The sequence below is a fragment of the Protomyctophum bolini genome, assembly GCF_963924005.1.
Source record: "Protomyctophum bolini genome assembly, chromosome: 7".
Taxonomy (NCBI): Eukaryota; Metazoa; Chordata; class Actinopteri; order Myctophiformes; family Myctophidae; genus Protomyctophum; species Protomyctophum bolini.
This window is the reverse complement of record NC_137868.1, coordinates 41,629,842-41,652,559: the sequence shown is the minus strand read 5'-3', so window position 1 is coordinate 41,652,559 and position 22,718 is coordinate 41,629,842. Positions and strand designations below refer to the sequence as shown.

Genomic DNA, 22,718 nt, shown 5'->3' with positions numbered 1-22,718 from the left:
AAAATGTACAAATACTTTTCCATTCAGTAACAGTTACGTTACAGTTACGTTTTTTTGGTTGGTCTTGGTTTAACAATACAGATTAGCGACTTCACTTCACTTCACGCAAACTTTTGTCAAGGTTATATCATTTAACACTAGAGTAAAATAAATCATGTGTCCATTTCCCACTTTCTCTCACATACTAGTACCTCCATGTGACGCACCCCCCTAGGGTTACAATTACTACCATTAAACACTGCTGTAGACAATTAATAGGACATGCCTAATTAAAAAGAAGAAGAAAAAAAAAAGTCAGGAAAACTATGGGACATTCTTCTCTGCAGCATTGTAATGCTTAAATAAAGATTATGCGTCCTGGCAATACAGACAAAACCCTCCCCCCCAGGGCCCTTTGCATACTACCCCCCCCCCCCCCCCCCCCCCCCCCGCACCGCACCGCCCAGCAGTAAATGTTGATGTTGTCCCCCAGCATCTACAGCCTCCATATAAAGTCTATACAGTAGAAAAGAGACAGTTTAGAGCACCTCAATTCAGTGTCATTGAAAAGGCTGCATGGGGACAACACAACACAACACTGCACCCGCGCTGTTGGGAGCTTCTGCCGTTCTTTGGAATAGCCAACGTATAATTGGATAAAGTGGTTACAGTGCTTGTGTGATTCTAGTTGTTTTTAGATGAATTGGCATCGCTTCGATTAATCAATCAGACTGATTAATTAATCGGTCTCTCTTTACAGATAAACAAGCCCAAAGTAACGGCTTCAACAGATCTACAAGCTCACAATATTAAATATGAAAGGTATTCAAGTTAAATCTGGCTTGCCTAAGCCTGCAGTGTTACATGAATGTTTCCGAATGGACAATATTATTATATTTTTTTAATACAGAATGGGACCATATCGACATCGGTAATGTCGGTTATCAGCCATAACAGCAATTAATTATATCGGATATCGACATCGGCCAAAATGTCTCATCGGCATATGCCTACCTGGAACCAATCCAGGGGCCCCTGGGTGTCCCTGGACCCCACTTTGAGAGCCAATAGCCTACATGCGGCATAGATACACAGATATTGCACGGAAACTAATTTTACCCACTTTCTTTGTTACCTTGTAAAAAGGCTGTGATGAGACAATGGAGCACCGAAGTCTGACGTCAATATCGGTAGAGGGCGCAAATCCACGGCTTCATGTACTTTTTATTTGTATTATAATAATCCCCATAGGGGGATTTTAGATTGCCTCATATAAGAACTGTGTTTGAAATTAAACAAATCATCCACTCATTATGGATATGAAGAATCAACTGACTGAGGGAAAACGCTATTGTTACTGCTACTGAATTATAGTTACATTTTCGCTAGAAACTGAATCAAATATGAGTGACTGACGGTCGCAAACGATACAGAGACACCTCCCTGACAATAACGCAGTGACAGCTTGTTCATTTTTGGACCACAATGCTTATATGAGATGATTTGATTTTAAGATGAGCCCATGTTATTCTCCGTAGAGAAATGACTTCCGTGAACCAGGCAGCAGAACCAGGAGGATGCATGAGCGAGTGACGTCAGGATATATAGCTGACTACACACTTGTTACAAAGGATAGGGGTTTCTGATCCAAACACTGGTTTGATGTCACATTCTGAATCCAGCGTGGGATGACGATGCGTGACGTCATCACATGACAAAGCCTATTCTAACACATTTAAGGTGCTTTTAAACTTTTGACAGAGGAACCGATACAAGAGCGGTTGGACGCTGCACAGGTACTACCGAACTACTACCAAACTACTGTTACCGTCAGCCAACAGACTTTCATCACACAGGATGAGCAGCGCCGAGCATCCCAAGGCGACCGCCGTCGTCCCTCACGTCACGGCGGAGGAGGTCATCGCGACGGGGAAGTGGGTCAAGTTGGAGAAGACGACGTACGTGGACGCCGCGGGAAGCACGAGAACCTGGGAGACCGTGAAGAGGACGACCAGAGCCGCCGGCGCGGAGGCCGACGGCGTGGAGGTAATCGCCCTGCTGAGACGGAGCCTCCGTGAAGACTGCGTCGTCACGGTGAAGCAGTTCCGGCCTCCCCTGGGCCGCCACACCCTGGAGTTTCCCGCGGGGCTGATCGACGAGGGGGAGAGCGCGAGCGCGGCCGCGCTCCGGGAGCTCAGGGAGGAGACGGGCTACAGGGGAGAGGTGGCGGGGGTCGCCCCGGTGACCTGCCTGGACCCCGGCCTCTCCAACGGCACCACGCAGGTCGTCACGGTCAGCGTCGACGGAGACGCTCCCGAGAACGTGGAGCCCGCGCAGCAGCTCGGCGACGGGGAGTTCGTCGAAGTCGTCCTCGTACCCCTCGGCGAGTTCCAGCGGAAGATCGACGAGCTGCTCAAGACAGAGCAGATAGTGGTGGATTCTAAGGTTTACGTCTTTGCCATGGGTATGGTCCAGCAGGCATCCTTCAGACCCAATGAGCTCACCGAACAGTGAGAAGATTCTGGGCTCTATTTCCGTCCGTGCTAAACCCCTTATCCCTAAACTTCTTTGCCCTTACTTACGCCACAATGCCGTGATTAGCGTAACCTCCAAAGGGCCCAAGGGCAACGTCCCGTCATCGATGATGACTAAAGTCTGCTGTTGCATTGTGGGCGACCGTATCATCGTCTTTGATACGGGCCATTATTCTGAGCTGTATGTCTTAGATTTGAATCCTAGACTGAAGACGTTATGCAAGCTATAGCAGTTATCCAGTACAGTCTGACCTAGATGACTTCTAGTATTGCAGTATGTACAGTTTGTGTACAGTAGGTTACGTTGTATCCTGTATACAGTATGTGTCGTGAGCTTGTAGATCTGCTATTTTCACTACCTTTGTGTGACACCGACACACTTATAATAAGTATGATGATGAAGTAGGGCATTCATTTACGAAATAAATATTTGAAACATGGAGGGAGATACATGGTTTCAGTCCAACGGCGGCTATGAATACAACATATAGTCCTAGATGCATTGTACAGTATGTAGGCCATCTATTTGTCCACTACAAATGGGTCAGATTTGTCTAGAGAAGAGAAAACACAAAGGAGAAAAACGTATAGAGAGAAGTATATAATGTTTTAGCACCTGTATGTCCCTGGTTTTAGCCAATTGGAAATTGAAAAACAGCAGCTTCAGACAGAGTAACTGTTGCTGAATAAGCATGGAAGTTCCCGCTAGTATAGTGAGAACCAGTGATCGTAACTATAAGCAATTGTAAAGTTGCTTACAGACAATGTGGCGTCTGTAAGCTGGTCTTCTGCAATGGTGGAAAAAGTCAATTGTTTTACTCAAGTAAAAGTACCAATACTGCAATTTAGAACTACTTCGTTACAAGTAAAAGTACGGAATTGAAAATGTACTTGAGTAAAAGTACAAAAGTAGTACAGCTATCGCCAGTAGTCGCCGGGTCCCATTCGTCTGGCTGTCGCCCGCTGTTAAAACGTACTGTACGTGTACAAATGGACTAGCCTGGTTAATAAACCAGACTAATATCGCACGGACCGCGGGATATTAGTCTGGGGAGGCTCAGCTTGGATTTAATTTCCAGGGCGGCGGGTTGAAACATTTTCTCTTTGACGCAATTGGTCAGAGCTACTGTCAGTCAAAGGTCTCAAGCATTGAAAGTCACTGTACCAAAGCCCGCCCATATTGCATACCGTGTCCCGATTGGCCGCCCCATTTCTCTGGTGTAGGAAATGGGCATACAATTGAGCCTCTCCAGACCGTAATCCGCCGGCAGGCAATTTTTTTTTGCCAACGGCTGATTCGGTCTGGTTTATTAACCAGGCTACAAATGGACACCAACGGCTCCATTTGGTTCCATGTGGACACTCTCAGAGTTAAATTAACATTGATTTTACAATATAAATTGGGGTCTCAATTTGGGAACCACTGCAGTATAGGCTATATTCATACTGTATATGTAATCATGCTAAATCACGGCATTGTGACGTATAAATGCTGGCGAGAGAGAGAGAGAGAGAGAGTGACAGACAGCTGTTAAAACATAAGACCAGTGCGCAATGAGGATCAATAACTCATCGCCCGTTGCTAATCAGCGCCGGTCCAACAACCGTTAGTCACGCGCCACAAACTGTCCGCCCCATTTAATCAAAGAGGGGACAGTAAACCGCTGGAGCAATATGTCACGCGGTCTGTTAAGAAATGGACAGGGCTAATTAGCCAAATGAAGGCAGAAGAAGCAAGGACGGCCAGCGGTAGGGCTCGTGGAACTGTTCCGAGACGACGTGTTGCCTCTTAATTTGTTGCAACGGCGAACTGTGTTTGTTCTCCAATCTCCCTTGGTGTGAGAGAGTGCTGCCATAGTAGTAGCGGCCCGATGATATATAGAATAACAAAGTGTGTTTGTTCAGGGGAGTGTGAGAGCGGTTCTCGTTTTCCTTTCGGTGTTTTCATATTCTCGACCTCTGTGAACTCTCAGCGGTTCAAAGACATCTCTCAGAGACCCGTTGCTTGGTGGTGCCATTTTATCACGACTCTGAGATGCAACCAGTCCATAAAAAGGAACATATACGTTAAAGAGGGAGGGGGGGGTTATGCCTTTTATCGATAGGACATGCAGGAAATGGGGAGAGCAGCAAAGGTCGTCGGGAGCGGGATTCGATGTTGGAACCCGCGACAGATACACTGCCAGGCTGGCATTGCAGCATAGGGTGCTCGGACCCCCACGCCGACGGCACAAATCTTTGATGTTGAAATATGTATTAGGAGGATTAAAAAAGCGTTGCTTTCGGAACTCGTGGCGTGCATTGATGACGTTAAACCACCCCCCTCTCGTGTAATATTGCAATTATACAACAGTTACCCTTAAAACTAAGAAAATCGTAGTGACTACCAAAAACATGACCACAAATACCAAGAAACAGATACCAACTAATACCAAGAAACTAGCTATAGCCTAGCCACTGAGTTTGCTACGCTCTGGGAAAACAGAGCAGCTGAATTATTTGTTTTGATTAGGTGTGGAGTGGTGCTCGTTTGAACCACGGCTAGAAGGCTGTTTCAACCAATCAGATTGCTTCCTCGAAACGACCTGTTGTTGTCTACAATTAGTTTCTAATTATTATTATTTCAAAACATTTTCAATAAACATTCCCAAAAAAGCAAAGTTGGTCATGAATTTAAAAACAAATACAAGATTTATTTTCTCAGTCATTTCATGAAGAAATGAAAGAAAAATCCAAGAAATAAGAAATCAAATGTTAAGAAGTAGTGAAAATAGCTGATCTACAAGGCAGCTCACAACACAGCACGGAGGGACACATTGCAAGCTTGTAGATCTGCAATTTTCACTAGTTTGGGTCACGGGCAAACGTCTAATTTCTCTTTTGGGTCTCGAGCTAAAAAGGTTTGTCTGCTCTACGGTAGCCTAATATATATATAAGTTTATATATATTTATATATATTTAAGTATAAGTTTATATGCAGGGGACTGACTTGGGATAAGTGATGTATGCAAATCCATGCATACAGGTTAAAGTTCTTAAACAAAGCCAATAGCTCAGGTAAATGTAATTGGAACTCATTCAAGACATGTACAGTACTTGGGCACGGATTTATATGATTAACTGAAAAACACCAGGCTGCTGCGCAATAAATCAGATCCTATAACAGGACAATATCACTCAGTCACAGACTATTTGGCTGTGACGGCATGACATTGGCATAGAAGCAAAATGAAACATTTCATTTCATTTACGTCACCTCCGGTCACGTTGACAGTTGACACAATTAAAATATAAATGTGAGATGCATAACATTAGACAAAGTTACTTTTTTTCCTCCAGCTATAACATTTAAAAGTAAGTAAGTCAGAGAGGCTTATTGTCGGTATCAGCCAGGTTGCGGGAGTCTTGTCTATCCGCTGTCTATGCGCTAAACCCCTGGGAGATGGAGCGCCACACCTACCATCACCTCCTAGTATTTAAAGCACGACTTCAGGCCGAGCTCCTCATACGCTGAGTTGGCGGTGGCCCGGAATCCAACTTGTAATGAATTGCATTTTTATAGCGCTTTTCCAAGTGCTCAAAGCGCTTTACAATGGTTCATTCATTCAAACACTGGGAGGTGAAGCGGCGAACAGTCGATGCCAGCGTCCTCACTTTCCACATTCACACACCAACGGTGGCAAGCTAGCACCGACCGACTCATTGGGGGCAATGTAGGGTTCAGTGTCTTGCCCAAGGACACTTCGACATGTGGGACAGGAGGAGCCGGGATTCGAACCGCCGACCCAGGGATCATTGGACGACCTGCTGCTATGAAATAACGAAATCATTATTAAAATGATAAGCCACCTGCATCACTATCAGAGCATCATGGCTCAGCATATCCGTGATATTTCACCATGTTGGTGGAGAGGCCGGGTTGGTTCACATAAGAAAAAGAAGAAGAGCCATTAATACGTCACTCTGGGCAGTTAGGGTCTAAATGTCAGGTTCACGGTCACCATGACACATAGCCTATGGGCCAAACCCCAGGGTCAAACTAGCAACCTTCTGACAGACGCCGGCCTCTATACACACTGTACGAGCCGATCCCATCTCCATCTGCAGCCTGCATCGCAAGGACTTTTTTTTTCTCGGTGATATCCTTTTAAACAAAGTGTTAGACTGTACTCTGTACTGTCTACATTTCTGACTAATGAAGTATCAATCAATCCTGCTTCTTTAGAAATTCTCAGTAAATGTGACTGACACACACATACACACTGAGTAATGCCATTATACATGTACAGTACATGAATGAAGGCTATAACAACAAAGTCTGCTTTATTTTTGACATTTCAATTTTGAAATTGCACCATAAATCAAGTGCGGCGTCGCCGAAAAGTTTCCGCCCCATAAAATGGCGTAAAAAAAAAAACCCCGTTTGAGAGCGCCTCATCCCTCTGTCCGGCTATGTATAACGTTCACCTAAACGAGCTCTCATCTCTCATGTCTCTCCAGGTCCTCTACTCGACTAGAACACCCCCCCCCCTCTCTCCTATTTTGGCATGCCTGTGCCAGGTATTTGTTCAAATTCCTCACATCCCGTAGGGATAGGTATGTCCTCCCCCCCCCCCCCCCCCTCTCCCCCTCTCTACTCTTTACTGCCTGTCTCTGTCTGTGTGTATGTATGCCAACACATGTATGAAGCAGAGAGCGTGTGCACCCTCGGTGTGTCGCTATACATGAAACTGTGTTTATTAGCCACTCCTATCCAGAGCGACAAACGGAGGGAGAAAAAAAAAACGAAGCAAATGTGCACATTAAACCACTTTCAACCTGGCGTGTCATTATAGACAAAACAACGGATACCTTTTTTTTTTATTGTACAAGAATTTCTGAAATGTAAAAAAAATAGCAATATTTTATACTTAGTCATGGTGTCGCATCTACAGAAGAAACGGACTTCTGACTAATTGTCCACTTGTCAGAATGTGAAGCCAGGCATGTTGACTGTTGAGTACACCAAGGTTTTGTGTTAGAAATGTTGAGTATGGGTCTCCAGCATGTAGAAACTGCCAGATGCTAAGTTGCATATGTTGAGCAAAACATAATATGCAACTTAGCATCTGGCAGTTTCTACATGCTGGAGACCCATATTACTCAACATTTCTAACATAAAACCGTGGTGTACTCAACATGTCCGGGTTCACAATGGGGCTCTATGGGCTGGCAACGGAGACTATAACTCCATTGGATCCTCAAACTCGTTTAAACCACGTAACTTATTTTTTTATTTTATCTGACATACTTAAAAGCAATAGCAATAGCAAAAGCAATAGCAAAAGCGAATTGCCCACCGGCCACGTGACAGCGTGATATAAGTCTGGCTTATTAGGCAGGCTATAAAGTCACCATACCAACTTTGATGAGGCAGTATTGTGTTGTTTTAAAAACATAAATACATAATTGTTTTTTGAGCGGTGCAATAGTTGTGTGTCTGTCTGTCCCGTTTGAGTATATGAACAGCTGCAAACTGACCACTATAACTATAGCACAGTACAGTACAGTACAGTACAGTACAGTACAGTACAGTACAGTACAGTACAGTACAGTACAGTACAGTACAGTACAGCACAGTACAGAGTACAGCACACACACACACACACACACACACACACACACACACACACATAGCCTGCACGAGTTCACACCGGTGTGAATTATTTCATTTCATTTTTATTATTTTGTTTCAGCCCGACAGTTGAAAGTTCAGCTGACCGACATCCAGCACCAGCAGTGCATGAGATATATACATGGACCAGCGCCACAGCGTTCCATACGATATTCCTACAATACCAGAGATCAGATCACTAATTAAATGCTAGCACGAAAGCGTGCGGTCAAACAGCCAAAATGTCTGGCTGGCTGCATGTCACTATACTAAAGCAATTGTATAATGTATAACCTCTCAGCTGCTCAAGAGTGCAGAGTTAGCATACCCGCAGGCAACATGTGGGTTTCCAGTTTGCACGGCCAAAACCAACTATAGCGCCTTACAAGCAACCCCTAAAGTCTCTTTTGATAACTCTTGAAAAGAGCCACTGGACTTGTGACCTCACGGCATCGCTACTGCAGCGCTAGAAGCCAGGCCCACTTATTAGCGTATATATATACACCGCATTTGAACTTTTCCTCTGACATGGAGAAATGTTGTTGCAGGGAGCACACTGAACGCTAATACTTAATCACGGCAATAAATTCAAGACATCAAAATCGCCATATAAAGTCATGCGCGTGAGTCGTGGTGTGAGATGCCGCCGGGCCAAACGTGTTAGGGGGGAGCTTCGGTGGGGACATGGTATTGACTTTGGGTCGGAAGACGAGGTGTACGTTAGTTTATGGCAGCGGCTTTATGAAATGACAGCAAAGTAACCACATCTATGCTGGTGTGTCAGCGTGCCTGAGTGTCTGCCAGGCCGGGGCCAGAAGCTCTGAGCTCTCATGACTCATCCTCTGTTCTTCCTGGAAGGAAGGGGCCCGTCCAGCGAGGCCATGGTGCATGCATTTGGTCTTTAGAAAAGGTTTGGAGAAGCATTCATGGAATACGATCCACGTCGGAGAGGGAAGAAATGTTATTAAGTAAAGCTCATTGCTATACTACGCGTCAAATCTGCCAGATTCATTTAGCGGGTGCCACTTATTGTGGGTTTTGTCTTGCCTGACATACTTTGTGAATGTGTTTAGCCCATAATACTGCTCTGTGTTGTGTTTGAATAAATATGTGATTTCACTGCAGTACTAGTTGTCCATGCTATGATTTTGTATTCAACTATTCAGGGGCATTCAGTACCCAAAGACCAGATACTTAAAGAAGAATTATCATCAAAAATACATACAATTAAATATACATACAATTCATATAATATCCGATTTACAAGACAACTAATAGCAAAAACAACATGGAACCTGTGATAACTCAAACCAATGGTTATAATTAGGTCCAGCTGCTGTTCTGCTTCATAAATGACAATAGAGCTAATGGGCTTAAGGCTTGCCGTTGTGGGGATCTTTGATTATAGGGTATATCTCCTTGCCAACACATAGCAGGCACCTATAATTGAATAAGTGATGGAGAATAAAGGGTCAGAGAATAAAAGATCAGTGTGGATTCCCAAAGGGAATCAAAGGAGGAACAATAAAGGAGATCACTGACTGTAGCTCGGCGCATCCTAACAAAAAGAGACATTTCTTCACACATAAAGAAGATGATGATGGCTAAATGGTGAAATGTCACTTTCTGTTTGGATGTGGCAATACGTTTGCAATTAAGGGACCTACAGTGTGCCGATCGTCTTTGTTGCTTCTACGATTGTCTCCATTTGATCCAGCAGCACCTGCCTCGTCAAAGTCAACAGATGCTCTTTTAAAGTGACAACATCTGATTCACATTCATATACACACCTCCTCCTCCTCCACCACCACCCCGGAGAGCTTCCCAGTAAAACCACACTCTTCAGCTGCTCCTCGGGTCTGAGGCAATACAATTATATGAATATATGCATTTAGCAGACACGCATATCCAGATTGATTTACATACAGTAGAATGCAGAGAGGCAGAGTGTGGTGCCTTTAGAGACTTAGGATCCCGTAAACCTAGAACCTAGCTTCGTTACAAATGAACCTAGCATCTGTTTAAATAGCATTGCGATCTAGATTACATTCTCAACATTGTGGTCAAGAAAATAAAACCAAAGTAACACAAACATGAGCACGAGTGACCAAGACACGTCTGCATGATATCCATATCTTGGTAATTCACTAGCAGTGGTTTTCAACCCTTTTCATATCAAGGGCCATTGTTTATTAGGCATTTGAGCCACGGACCACCATTTGACTCAATATTTTTGTTATCGACTTCTTGTAAATTAAGTCATGCATGATGTTTAACAATAATTTAACTCTTGAGAGTGTAAAATGAAACGAGTTAAAGATCTATAAGGGGGGTGCAGTACTTAGTTTAGACAGTTTTTGGTTTAGACTAGTCATTGGTTAGACCAGTCACTAGTCCTACAACTACAACCTATCTCAAACCGTCACCCTAAACCTAACCTCCCACGGGGCAGCACACCTAAACCTATAACCTTAACCCATGTCTAACCAATGACTATAGTCTAAACTAAGTATGCACCCCCTATAAGGGTCCATTTGGTTACCGACCTTCCATCATTTAGCTGGGGATTACCTGGAACCCCCTCAGGAACCACTCACTGGTTGAAAACCGCACTGCACTATAGCATCCATCAAGGCAGATGTCAGGAAGGGGGTACAGGGTGAGGTGAGTCTTAATTTGCTCACGTCTTCCAACAGGGTTTGCTCAGTCGTTGAGGGAAGAGAGGGCCTTTTTCCATTACATTTACACACCTTTCCCAGCGTGGCATTTGAACCTGTGCAGGCCACTTCACCTTACTTTTATCAATATAATACAGTAGGCTACCACACAGTATAAATAAATAGTATGAGCCATCCATAAAATAGGACATTAATAAGGTTGGCTTCCCAGCTGGTGCTAATATTCCATAAATTAACTACAGTATGAATGATGTCTTGATGTGTTGATGTCTACATTGTCTAGAGTCAGTGTTTTGTCTAGACTCAGTTGCTAAATACAGTACAACGCAGAAGTGCGTATAGTATTAATACAATGGATGATTTGCATTGCAAAACGATACAATATTTTGAGTTTTCATTTCGATATACTTTGATTCTTGAAATTAAAATAGATGCAGTTACCATTGTTACACCCCTAATATATATACTGTAGATGCTTTGTATATACTGTAGACCTTAATGTGTATAGCTGCCCATATCTCCGACTTACAGCTATCGACATGTGTGCCAAAATATGATGCTCAGTCACCATTTATGGTCAATCATCTGCTTTGGAATTTGTGGAAAATATTGTTCCAGTATATGGTTGCACAATATGACATGTTCTCCTGGCTCGCAAAGTATTGAACCCCCCCCCCCCCCCCCCCCCCCCCATTACTGAGTCATCAAGTTTCAGATTCCAAATTTCACAAGCATGGTCAAGGTTATCCAATATCCACTTAAGCTCGTCTGCACTGCACTTTGTCATATGAAAAGTAATGAGAATAATAGGCTACCATATTTTAAAGCGGGGTGGCAAAAGAAAGCATTGAAATTGAATTATTGAGCAATTAGGCTATATGCCATATAAGAGGTTCTGGGATTCTGCTGTCACTGCCATAATTGGGTATAATGGAAAATGTACATGTGTTCTTATTAAACCAGGCCTAAAAGATGGAAGAAAAATGCAATAAAAGATAATATGCCTACAAAGAGAGATCAAGGCTGAAAGAATGTTCAACAAATTAGCCATATACTTTCAACCTGACATTATAGGCATGATATATTTTTTTTATAAATGTATACAAAAAAAAGAAGAAAAAAAGAAAAGAAAAGTAAAAAATTGCATATTGTAGAAGCTTGTTCATCTATTGAGGTAGTATAGTAGGCTAAAATAATTGAATTGAAAATTGAATTATCTGCCCAATTCAGGCTAGGCCCAAAAAGACCCTCACTCACTCCCCCATCCATCATCCAACCACCCACCCACTCCAACCCCCTGCACCCCCCTCGCACTCACACACGGCACGGCACTCCCCTAGGCTAGCTCGCAGACACATCAAACACAGTCAGTCACAGAGGAGACAGACAGACAGACAGGACATACACCAGTCAGCAGCAGCAGGAGAAGGAGACCACAGAGAGAAGTTTTTGACTCACGTGTTCCTCGATCTGTTCGTGAAGAACATTCGTCTCTTCATTTTATCCTCTCACGCACGGACGGAGACCACTGGGTATTCTTCAAAGAAGAGAAGACGAGGATAATTCACCATGGAGATTATATCATCCCCAAAAATCCACGGAATATGATTTTCAGTTTCACAGCGCCTGGAATTAGGTAGGCACAGAGAGAATGTATTGTTGTTAATTACACACTAATCCTTGTATCATTTTATAAAAGTTTACAATTAACGAATGCAATCTATCTATATTACTACAGTCCTATATATTATCAAACTTGTTGCCGGTCTGCATGCAGGAATTAATACGATGTTTACATGCATGCAAGCAGCGACTTATACAAATTATAGCCAAAGTTTTGTTAAATAGGGGTAGGTTATCAATTTGTGTCATTTATTGTTTGTCATCACCAGTGATTTTCAAGTTACAGCCCAGATTACAACAATAATTCACCAAGAGTAGTCTATTGTCTAAGAATTCTAAAATAAACCTAAAAGGCTAAAACTTTTTTTTATTATTAGACCATTTATAACCATGCATGTATACAGTAGCCTATACGTTTAACACCAGGCTATTTGACTTTAAAGCATGGAGCTGTTAATTGCGAATTGCGTCTGGTGATCGTCTGTCTGTCTCCAATAAAGGATCTGAAAGATTGTGATGAAAACACAACAAATGTGATTTGACAACAGAAATGATGTGTGGTGTTATTTAAACGTCTGGGGCCGCTCCACCGTGGGGGTTCGGCTCTCCTTGCACAGTTCAACAGTAGCTCTTAACCTCGCGGCTGACCGGGTCAAACGCCCCCCGTGTCGGCTTTGATGTGTACATTTCTTCTGCAAATTTAGCTTCTTTGAAGAAGAAGAAAAACGTTGTGCAGGTATCCAAATTAACAAAGTTAAAATAGCCTTTAGGTCTTCTGCTTTCTCCTCTTACGTTCGGGCATGTGGTCACTGTGGTGGTGTGAAAAGTAAAGTGCGAATTAGTTCAATTACCCTATTAAATTAGGCCTATTGTGTACAGGCTGTAAAGTGCCTGCCAAGACGGGTCTTTCAAGCCGATTTAGCTTGACTTAAGGTCCCCATGCAGCAAGTTAAAGGAATTTGATGACCCAGTGAGGAATATGTTGTTATGTGTCCAAAGCCATGGCACCGATGCGCAAAAGCACACAACACACGTCTACACATACAAGTCAAAACATGGAGCCTAAATAAGGCTATAGGCTAGAACTTAAGTATTAGCCGCAGAATACCCAACTGTTTGCAAAACAAGCTTTGTTATTTTAAGCCCCTAAATAACAATGATTTTTTTTGTTGATGGTTACAGGTTATAATTTATCATATGAATCACTTTTCTTCTGCAGTGATAGTGTTGTTGAGCAACAAACAGCCGCGGCCCATGCATCATGCCTTCGGGGGGGCAGGTGGCTGGCGGGGGGTCTGGATTTACAACCGTGTGCTGAAAATGCAATTATTAAACAACCAAAAAAAAAAAAAAACATGCATGCAGGACTCCCTGACCTGACAGGCTGAAAAACGACAGGGCCATGCATGTATAATATGATGAGCCTATACTGTTTACATTTGATTTGTATCATGATACAATACTTAGTTTAGACTAGTTAGTACTTACTTAGTTAGACTTGGGTTAGGTTTAGGTGTGCTGCCCCGTGGGAAGTGGGTTAGGGTGAGGGTTTTGAGATAGGTTGTAGTTGTAGCACTGTGGCTGGTCTAACCAATGACTAGTCTAAACCAAGTACTGTCTAAACTAAGTACTGCACCCGTAATTACCACACAGTACACACACATTCCACTTATATTTAACTATACATATAGGCTATCTTTGGCTATAGCCTAATAAGAGACTAAGCAGTAATCATTTTATTGAGTGCAAAAAACTCCCATATCTGCTGGGCGAAGTACAACAATGTGCAAACACAGCAGCAAGATTTGTGAGTTGCTGTGATAGGAGAAGGATATCAAATGGAGCACAACCACCCTAAAAACGAATCATTGTTTATATTCCTGCACTGTACCTGCATCGAGTGATCTCGGTACATAGAAATTGATCTATTGAAGATTCTGACTTTCAAATGTACATCATTTTAGTTTTGATTGTATTGCTGTATTTGTTGTATTGTTCTTTCTGCTTTGGTATGTTTTCTCATGCCAATAAAGCCCTTTGAATTGAATTGAATTGAATTGAGTGCACTTGCCATGCTAATCAATTTCCCCATTTTCTCTCTTCTATTCCTCCCCTCTATTCCTGACCTTTCCCAATTCCCAAACCCCTTCTGTCTCTTCTAAAAAACGACATGCCATCATGTCGACAGTCGTCTGTCTTTTAACCACTGGCCAATATACACACACATTTCTCCTATATATATTCCCCAACCCATATTCTGTCTCCATGGAGGCCACAGGCTCCGTCGTGCCTCCGTCCACCTCTCCGTACATCACGTTCCCGTTCGTCCCTTTCATGAGCGTGAACTCGTCCGCCGCCGCCCCCTCGTCCGCCATGCCCTCCATGTCCCCGTCCGGCAGCTCCGTGTCCACGCCGCTGTTCTGCTGCGTCCTGTCTCTCCTCACCCTGCTGGGCGTGACGGGGAACCTGTACACCCTCGTCCTGCTCGTCCGGCGCAGGAGGACCAAGAGGAGGCGCGGTGGCGGCGGGACGGGGTCCGGCGGCGGCGGCGTCACCTGCTGCTCCCTGAGCCTCCCCGTGCCGTCCTGCCTCGCCAACAAGTCCTCCTTCTCCTCGTCCCCCGTGTCCTCGTCCCCCCCCCACGCCTCCTCCTCCTCCTACCTGCACATGCAGGTGCTCAGCCTGGCGCTGGCCGACCTCCTCTACCTGCTCACGGCGCCGTTCATCGTCGCGGACAGCCTGGGCAGCGGCTGGGCCTTCGGCGAGCTGGGCTGCCGCCTGCTGCTCAGCCTGGACCTGCTCACCATGCACGCCTCCATCTTCACGCTCACCGCCATGAGCCTGGACCGCTACCGCGCCGTGGCCGACCCGCTGCACGCCACGGCGGCGTCGCGGCGCTCGGGGCTGCTGCGCATCGGCCTGGCGTGGGGGCTGGCCGTGGCGCTCAGCCTGCCCATGATGATCACGCTGCACCTGCTGGTGGACCGCCAGGGCACGCTGTGCGTGCCCGCCTGGGACGAGCAGAGCTCCAAGGTACGGCTTTTATATAGGGGGTGTGACGATGTTAGTGACCGCATCGAAAAATTAGATTTTTTTTTCAAGAATCGAAGTATATCAAAATGTAAACGTCAACATTGACTTTGTATCAATGTTGTTTTTGGCAGCAAATTTTTATTTTAGTTTTAGTCATAGTCTCTTGAATAGTTTGAATAGTCACATTTTAGTCACCTGGAATGTCTTAGTGTCTAGTTTTTATTTGTTGCCGAAATTGTTAGTATAATTTAGTCTTGGTTTTAGTCATCATAGCTTAGTTTTGATTTAGAGTCCATTTAGTTTTCGTCAGTGGAAAAAGGTAATCGATGAACATTTTTCGTCTTAGTTTTAGTCGACGAAAACACGAGAATCGAAGTATATCGAAATGTAAACGTCAACATTGACTTTGTATCGTACTGTGCACTGTGCAGGCTTCAGTTTACATATACTATTGGTCCGACTGTCATTAAACCGACAACCTATATACCTCAAACCCTGACCAAACCGCAAGCGCGGGAGCAGCGCATGTCCGACCGTTGGTGTGTCAAATCTGCGCCATGTGCATCCCTCGTATCGTATCGTTTTGCAATGCAAATATTGTGTCAAATCCGCATGTTTCACACAGATAAAATGTTATACTGTATCGATTTTAAATCATTGAATCTTATCATATCGCCATGATGAACCAATATCGTCCATGTATCGTATTATCGTGAACCAAGTATCATGATAACGTATATCGTATCACTTTTAACCCATTTGTGTTTTAAACATTGTTATAATTTAGCTACCGGTATTTAAAAAAGCTCATAGCTACGAGCTTGTAGGTCTGCTATTTTTGAAAAATCGTGAAAATGTGTCGCAAATTTGGAATATATTTGTAACGTTTTTAACTCAAATCTTTGCTTCTGGGGGGGTCCCTGGAACAACATATTTTCAGATGTGGGTCGGAGGACAATTACATATCATTTTTGGGGTCCTTGACATGAAATATTGAGCACCACTTATATAGAAACATACAGTAGGTATTTGAGAAAACTGTCAGGATTTAGAAGATTTAATTTCTTTAAATTTCGACACCAGGCCTAAACGTAAACGTCCGTTACACCCCCTCTACTCCCCAAAAAGGTGTACCTGAGCGTGCTGTTCTGCACCAGCATCCTGGGCCCGGGCCTGGCCATCGGCGCGCTCTACGCCACCCTCGGCCGCCTCTACTGGGTGTCCCAGACGCGGCCCGCCTGGGCGCGGGGCCCCGGCAGCAGCACGGCCCACCCGCCGCGCGCGCCCAGGCCCAAGGTGCTGCTGCTCATCCTGGGCATCGTGCTGGCCTTCTGGGCCTGCTTCCTGCCCTTCTGGGTGTGGCAGCTGCTGCCGCTGTACCGGCCCGACATGCTGCGGACGCTGCCCGTGAGCACGCAGGTGACCGTCAACCGCGTCCTCACGTGCCTGACGTACGGGAACTCCTGCGTCAACCCCTTCTTCTACACGCTGCTGACGGGCAACAACAGGCGCCGGCGGAGCAACAACAACAACAACCGACAGCAGACGCCCGTGTCCTCGGCCAACCTGCTCTGCCGCAAGAGCAGCCCGCCGCAGTGAAGAGAGTGGAGTCTCTTAATGGTGTCTCTGGAACTGTACTGTACATGTCTCAAAGTCAAAGGTTTGTGTGCGTGCGTGTGCGTGTGTGTGTGTGTGTGTGTGTGTGTGGCCCTTTTTTTTTAAACAGGCTCCTCGCCACTCGCCCTACTATTCCACTCGACATGCACATAGTTATAAATAATATAGAGACGGCACCCGGAGAGAGACAGAGAGAGAGATAGATAGATAGAGTGGATGGGAGTGGGATTCGGGTGCCGTTTCTATTATAACTCAATGCGCAGTGGAAGTGTGTATATAGGGTGAGTGCATGGCGAGGAGCTAGTTTCGGAAAGTGTGTGTGTGCGTGTGTGTGTGTGTGTGCGTGCGTGTGCGCTGACTAGTTATGCTAGTTAATATTTGAACACTGTTTGTGTTCCACCATAAACCAGCACCAAAGGCCATGGCTTTAGCCAGTGATTTAGCCACGGTAACTACGGTGGCTCTATTTTGAGCCACCGTTTTCTGAAAATGTTTGTACAATGTTTGTTATTTGTTTGTTTGTTCAAATGTAACCCCCCCCCCCCCTAAATAGAATACATACAATCTCAATGTGACATGTGAGCTTGTAGATTGGCTATATTTTGCTATTTGTCATGTGGTGAAGTATATATATGGCCTATTGGCCTATAAGTTAAAAGAAGGACAATTGACGATATTGCCAGCAAGGTGCTACTGCTAACTAGGTGCAATGTCCCATTGGTAAATGGTAAATGGTGCATTTATATAGCGCCTTTATCCAAGGCGCTTTACATAGATTGTGCATGACATTCACCCATTCACACAACGATGGCGGCGGAAACAGTGCAAGGCACCAACCAGCACATCAGGAGCAATTAGGGGTTCAGTGTCTTGCTCAAGGACACTTGGACACTAACTCTGGGGGAGCCCGGGTTCGAGGCGAGCTAGCAACCTTGCGGGTACCATCCGGCCACTCTACCCCTGAGCCTGTACGTTAACAGCCCATTCATCCAAACAGAAAAGTCCTATCTAATTGTATTAAACAACGTCAAACTCACCAACATTGCAGCTGTACGGAAAGCTTGAATTATCCTCTTTCAATCTGTAACGTTTTTTGTTTCATAAAAATCCACCGTAGACATGTTATACAGTATGAGCTACTTTCCTGTCAAGACATTCTGTGCAGGTTATTTTTTCCCTAAGTGTCAGAGTTTGGGAGTGCTCGTTAGATATCACTCAACAGCCCTGCGTTACTGCGTACCACCTGTTTTGAATGTGCACATAATGCAGGAGGCAGCAGGAGGTTGCTTTACTACAAACGAGTGCTTCCGAACTCCAATAATTAAGGAAAACAAAAAAACCTGCAAGGAATTTCTTGACAAGTCTACAGTGATTATTTTATGAAACAAACACTTTGCAGATAGAAATAGGATAAATCAAACTTTTTGCACAGCTGCAATGTTGGTGAGTTTGGCGTTGTTTAATACAATTAGACAATTAGGACTTTTCTGTGTGGATGAATGGGCTGTTAAGTTGCACCTAGTCAGCACCTTGTTGGCAAGATGGCCGCCGTCTGAATATCGTCAACAGCAATTGAGCTGATAGCACTTTGTATGTACGCTTTATTATCAGACCATATTTCCTGCCAGGAGATTAAAGATTAATATGTTGTTTTGTTTGTTTTTTTGGGGGGTGGGGGGCTTTGACCGTGCAAAGACTTTATCTTAGCTTTATCTGCATTCAACATCACACATAATTAATTATTTACCATTTTGTTTTTTTTAAACAATTCAATTATGGAAACTAGTAGTCTTTTACGGTGAACCAGGTTTTCACAGAAAAGCTCAGGTTAAGATTAAGATCAAGTGACACAAGGCTTAGCAGTTTACCAACAATAATAACATGTATATAATATCACATATACCAGTATCACAAATATATACAGTACAAGCATTTCCGGTCGTATGATAGTAATGCACTCTTCAACTTGACTTTGGCGCATTATCAAAGAAGTTTACTGTGACAGCTGGCTGTGACCACTGGTCAGACATATAGTCGGAGCACGTTGTTTTGCTTTGTTGACACATGACAAATTGTTTGAGGGGCTTCGGCGAGGCAGGCTTTGCTTTCCTGGACGCTTGACACATTTAAAAACTACAGAGGTCCTTCGTTTTGTATTATTATAGTACCACCTGCCTGTTGTGCTCATTCTACGTGATACCTCTGATGTAATATAGCCTTTGAATAAAGAAAACTCTTTATATAATTACTCTTGTGTGGTGTGGGCTGTCTGTTCCTCTAGCGCGGTGATATTCAAAACCTTCTCCCCACTTTACTGTAAGTCAACATTAGCACAAATATTAAGTAATACTACCGTATGTTTAGAAGTATAACAATTATTCCTTTAGCACAATCATGTAAAATGTGAATATTGGGCATGCTGAGTGTGGTATCCGGAGAACTCGCCAGTTTACCAAGTTGCCGCGATTTAGCGCATTTTAGTTTTACTTCACTTTCATTTGAATTGCATTGAATTGAGAGAGAGAGAGAGAGAGAGAGAGAGGGGATAGTGGTTTAGAGTTAACACTAGAGAAAGTAGGAATGCTAAAAGTTTAAACACCAAAGTACCGAAACAATGTAATTCATTAGTAAACAATATCCTGAAATGGTAGGCCTACTTATCATTGGTATTCACATACCTTTTTATCATCATTTAATTGCACAAAATAATTTGATCTCTTTGGAAATGAACTATAACATCTGTGAGTTTGACACGACACCACCCCTATGAAGACAGCACGTTAGCATAACGATGAAGACCTTTTCGCCACCGGCGACTTGGTAACCTGGCGAGTTCTCCGGTATCCCCGAGTGTGACCCTTAGCATTCCTCCTCTCCTGTTCCACTAGGGGGGCCCCACCCCACAGCTTGAATATCACTGCACACACAGGGAGGGAGTGGAGGCGCGCCATGAGGTCCCTTCTCCTTGGCCCCTTGGAACAAGAACACAACGAGCAAGAAGTCCATGTGCTTTGAGGGTTTATGGTCATAGCAGATGTAGAAAGACAGAGATGGAGAGAGCAACGGGGGGGGGGGGGTCATGGTGGAAATATCACAGTGACTACATCAAGTCATCAAATTTGTCCAGTGGGAATGACTAAAGTGTAAGCTAGGGCCAAACTACACCAATGCAACTCCTTGCAACGACACAAACTACACCAATGCAACTCCTTGCAACGACACGAACTACACCAATGCAACTCCTTGCAACGACACAAACTACACCAATGCAACTCCTTGCGACGACACAAACTACACCAATGCAACTCCTTGCAAAACATGCCATTGGGAATAAGGGTTGCAAGTAGTTGCAAGGAGTTGCATGGTGGTGACCCTTCTTGGTGTGGTTAGGGCTTTATAAGAGGTATAGCGCCAGTGAGTTGAAGGGAGACCGGAGGCGATACTAGATAAGAGTATAGACAGACAGACAGACAGACGTATTGATCCAGTTGACATGGTAGTACCAGAGCAAAGATGCAATGAAGGAACAGGTATAAGATAGTATAGAATGAGTACAGTACAATAAGTGGTATAGGGGTCTGGGCGGTTGGCACCCATAGGCTGGTAATCCAACCTGACAGTGTGTCGCGGGTTTGACTCCCGATCCCGGCGACCTTTGCTGCGTGTCACCCAACCCCCCCCCCCCCCCCCCCATCTCTCTCCCCCATTTCCTGTCAACCTACTGTAAATCTATCAATAAAAGGCAGCAAAATAATATACTGTAGGAATACTGTAGGGTAAACACTAATTAAAATGTTGACAATATAAAAAAAGATATCATATTGCTGGTCAGGTATAGGCTATGCATAAAGTACAGTAGTATATAGTAATAGTACTATGGTAGACAGAAATAGAGGAGTAGGTATAGCATGTGTGCATCCTGTCACCAATGAAAACAACACATCATGTAAGTAGACTTAAATACCCGAAGACTGGAACTGGGCATCTGTACTTGGACTGACCGAGTTAGCATAGGCTATGAACCATTTGTAGTTGGACATCTACATATAGGAATGAATATTATGTGCTATAGTCATCACTAGTAGTCAAAACAAAAGGGCATATATATAGTAGAAGTAGATGTGTATATGTACCAAATATCAACAAATATAGGATATATATGTTGATATAACTTCCAGGGGGTCCCCAGCTAAATTATAATTTGAAACCAAATGGACCCTTATGGGTCTGTAACTCTGAGAGTGTACAAATGGAACCAAATGGACCCTAACAGGTCCATTTGGTTCCATTTGTACACTCTCAGAGTTAAATTGACATAGATTTTTTTCAATATAAATCGGGGGTCCCAGAGATAGAATGGGGGTCTGTAGACTAATATGCATGTCAAACTGGGGGTCCTTGACATTAAACGGGTTGAGAATCACTGCTAGAGCCGTCAAAATCTTCTCCTATAGGGTCGCAGGCAAGGTCCTTAGTCTTCAAATGGGGGTCTGCGGGCTAATTAGTGTCAATTTGGGGGGTCCTTGACATGAAAAAGGTTTGGAACCACTACTATACAGCACCGTGGTGGGTGACAAACGGAGAGATGGCAGAGAAGAGATGGGTACAGACAGAAGAGAACAAAATCCTCAAGTTTGTGTCGGGAACATTGTGTGTCTGTGTCAGCGATTCTGTGATGGGTGAAGGTGTTCCCCCGTCCCTGTGCGTGTGCGTGTGCGTGTGTGTGTGTGTGTGTGTGTGTGTGTGTGTGTGTGTGTGTGTGTGTGTGTGCCCACCACCACCGGCCCCTCCTGTGCGTCTCCCCTTGTGTAGCATGGAAGCCGAACCTGTCTCTCTCCTCCGTCTGTCTTGTCTGGCTCAAAGAGCTTCTCTGTACTGTATCGCAAACCCTGCTGCTCTTTGACGCAGATGAGCAAATATTGTTGTTTGACAGAGAGGAGTGAGGCTTGGCCGAGGGATGGGAAGATGAGAGGGTGGTGGTGGTGGTGGTGGTGTGTTGCATGAGGGTAGAGTACAGCTCACTGGGGTGGTATATTGCCACATAGGGACTCTAGTGTCAAGGACCCATATTAGCCCACGGGGGCGACCCGTCCCCATTTGAAATGATATGCCAGGGGACCCTCATAAGATGTTTTTGAAGCAGCAAAGTTTTTGAAGCAGCAAAGTCATTCTCAACATTATTAATTTCAAGTGCCCCCAGTTTTATATGCACTATATAGGCCCCTAGAGACCCCCATTTGATGCCTTTTTATCTCTGGGCCCCAGAATATATAACTGTAAAATGAAACCGTAGCCGGATATATAGAATCAGCAATAAAAGGTATATACACAATTACACATTATAATGTCTTTCTACTGTATGTTATATAACACAATGAGACTGTTGATGTACGACTATACTGTGCATTTTACAGCAGACAACTGTTCTGTACTCTATAATTTCTAATCTGTACTATAATTTATCTTAACATAAACCACCGGTTTATGAGAAAAGTGCAAATGTATACACCTTACACCACCGGCACACTCAAAATAGCATCATAACCACAATTCATAACGCTACACCATACTACCGTACTAAAAGCCAGCCTTTGTTTGCTT

General features: G+C 44.1%; 2 protein-coding genes across 4 annotated transcripts; both read left to right on the top strand.

Moving 5' to 3' along the window:
- Positions 1–1,836: 1,836 nt before the first annotated feature.
- LOC308318710 (ADP-sugar pyrophosphatase-like) lies at positions 1,837–2,493 on the top strand (the record flags this gene model as incomplete). Its single annotated transcript, XM_080768336.1, has 1 exon — positions 1,837–2,493. The coding sequence occupies one exon, from the start codon at positions 1,837–1,839 to the stop codon at positions 2,491–2,493; it is 657 nt and encodes a 218-aa protein (XP_080624462.1).
- A 9,740-nt stretch (positions 2,494–12,233) lies between these two features.
- uts2r3 (urotensin-2 receptor 3) lies at positions 12,234–19,329 on the top strand. Of its 3 annotated transcripts, none has more exons than XM_080767224.1 (3): positions 12,234–12,480; positions 14,746–15,500; positions 16,629–19,329. In XM_080767224.1, the coding sequence occupies exons 2-3, from the start codon at positions 14,802–14,804 to the stop codon at positions 17,097–17,099; spliced, it is 1,170 nt and encodes a 389-aa protein (XP_080623350.1). In that variant the 5' UTR covers positions 12,234–12,480; positions 14,746–14,801; the 3' UTR covers positions 17,100–19,329. The 3 variants fall into 3 exon arrangements, with proteins under 3 accessions (XP_080623350.1, XP_080623349.1, XP_080623348.1); XM_080767223.1 differs by having other exon boundaries at positions 14,656–15,500; XM_080767222.1 differs by lacking the exon at positions 12,234–12,480 and having other exon boundaries at positions 12,494–15,500.
- The last annotated feature ends 3,389 nt before the right edge of the window (positions 19,330–22,718 follow it).

Coding starts and splice junctions, on each gene's coding strand:
- uts2r3 (XM_080767222.1), top strand. CDS start 14,646: ATGTCGACAGTCGTCTGTCTTTTAACCACTGGCCAATATACACACACA. Junction 15,501..16,628: donor GGGACGAGCAGAGCTCCAAG/GTACGGCTTTTA, acceptor CTCCCCAAAAAG/GTGTACCTGAGCGTGCTGTT.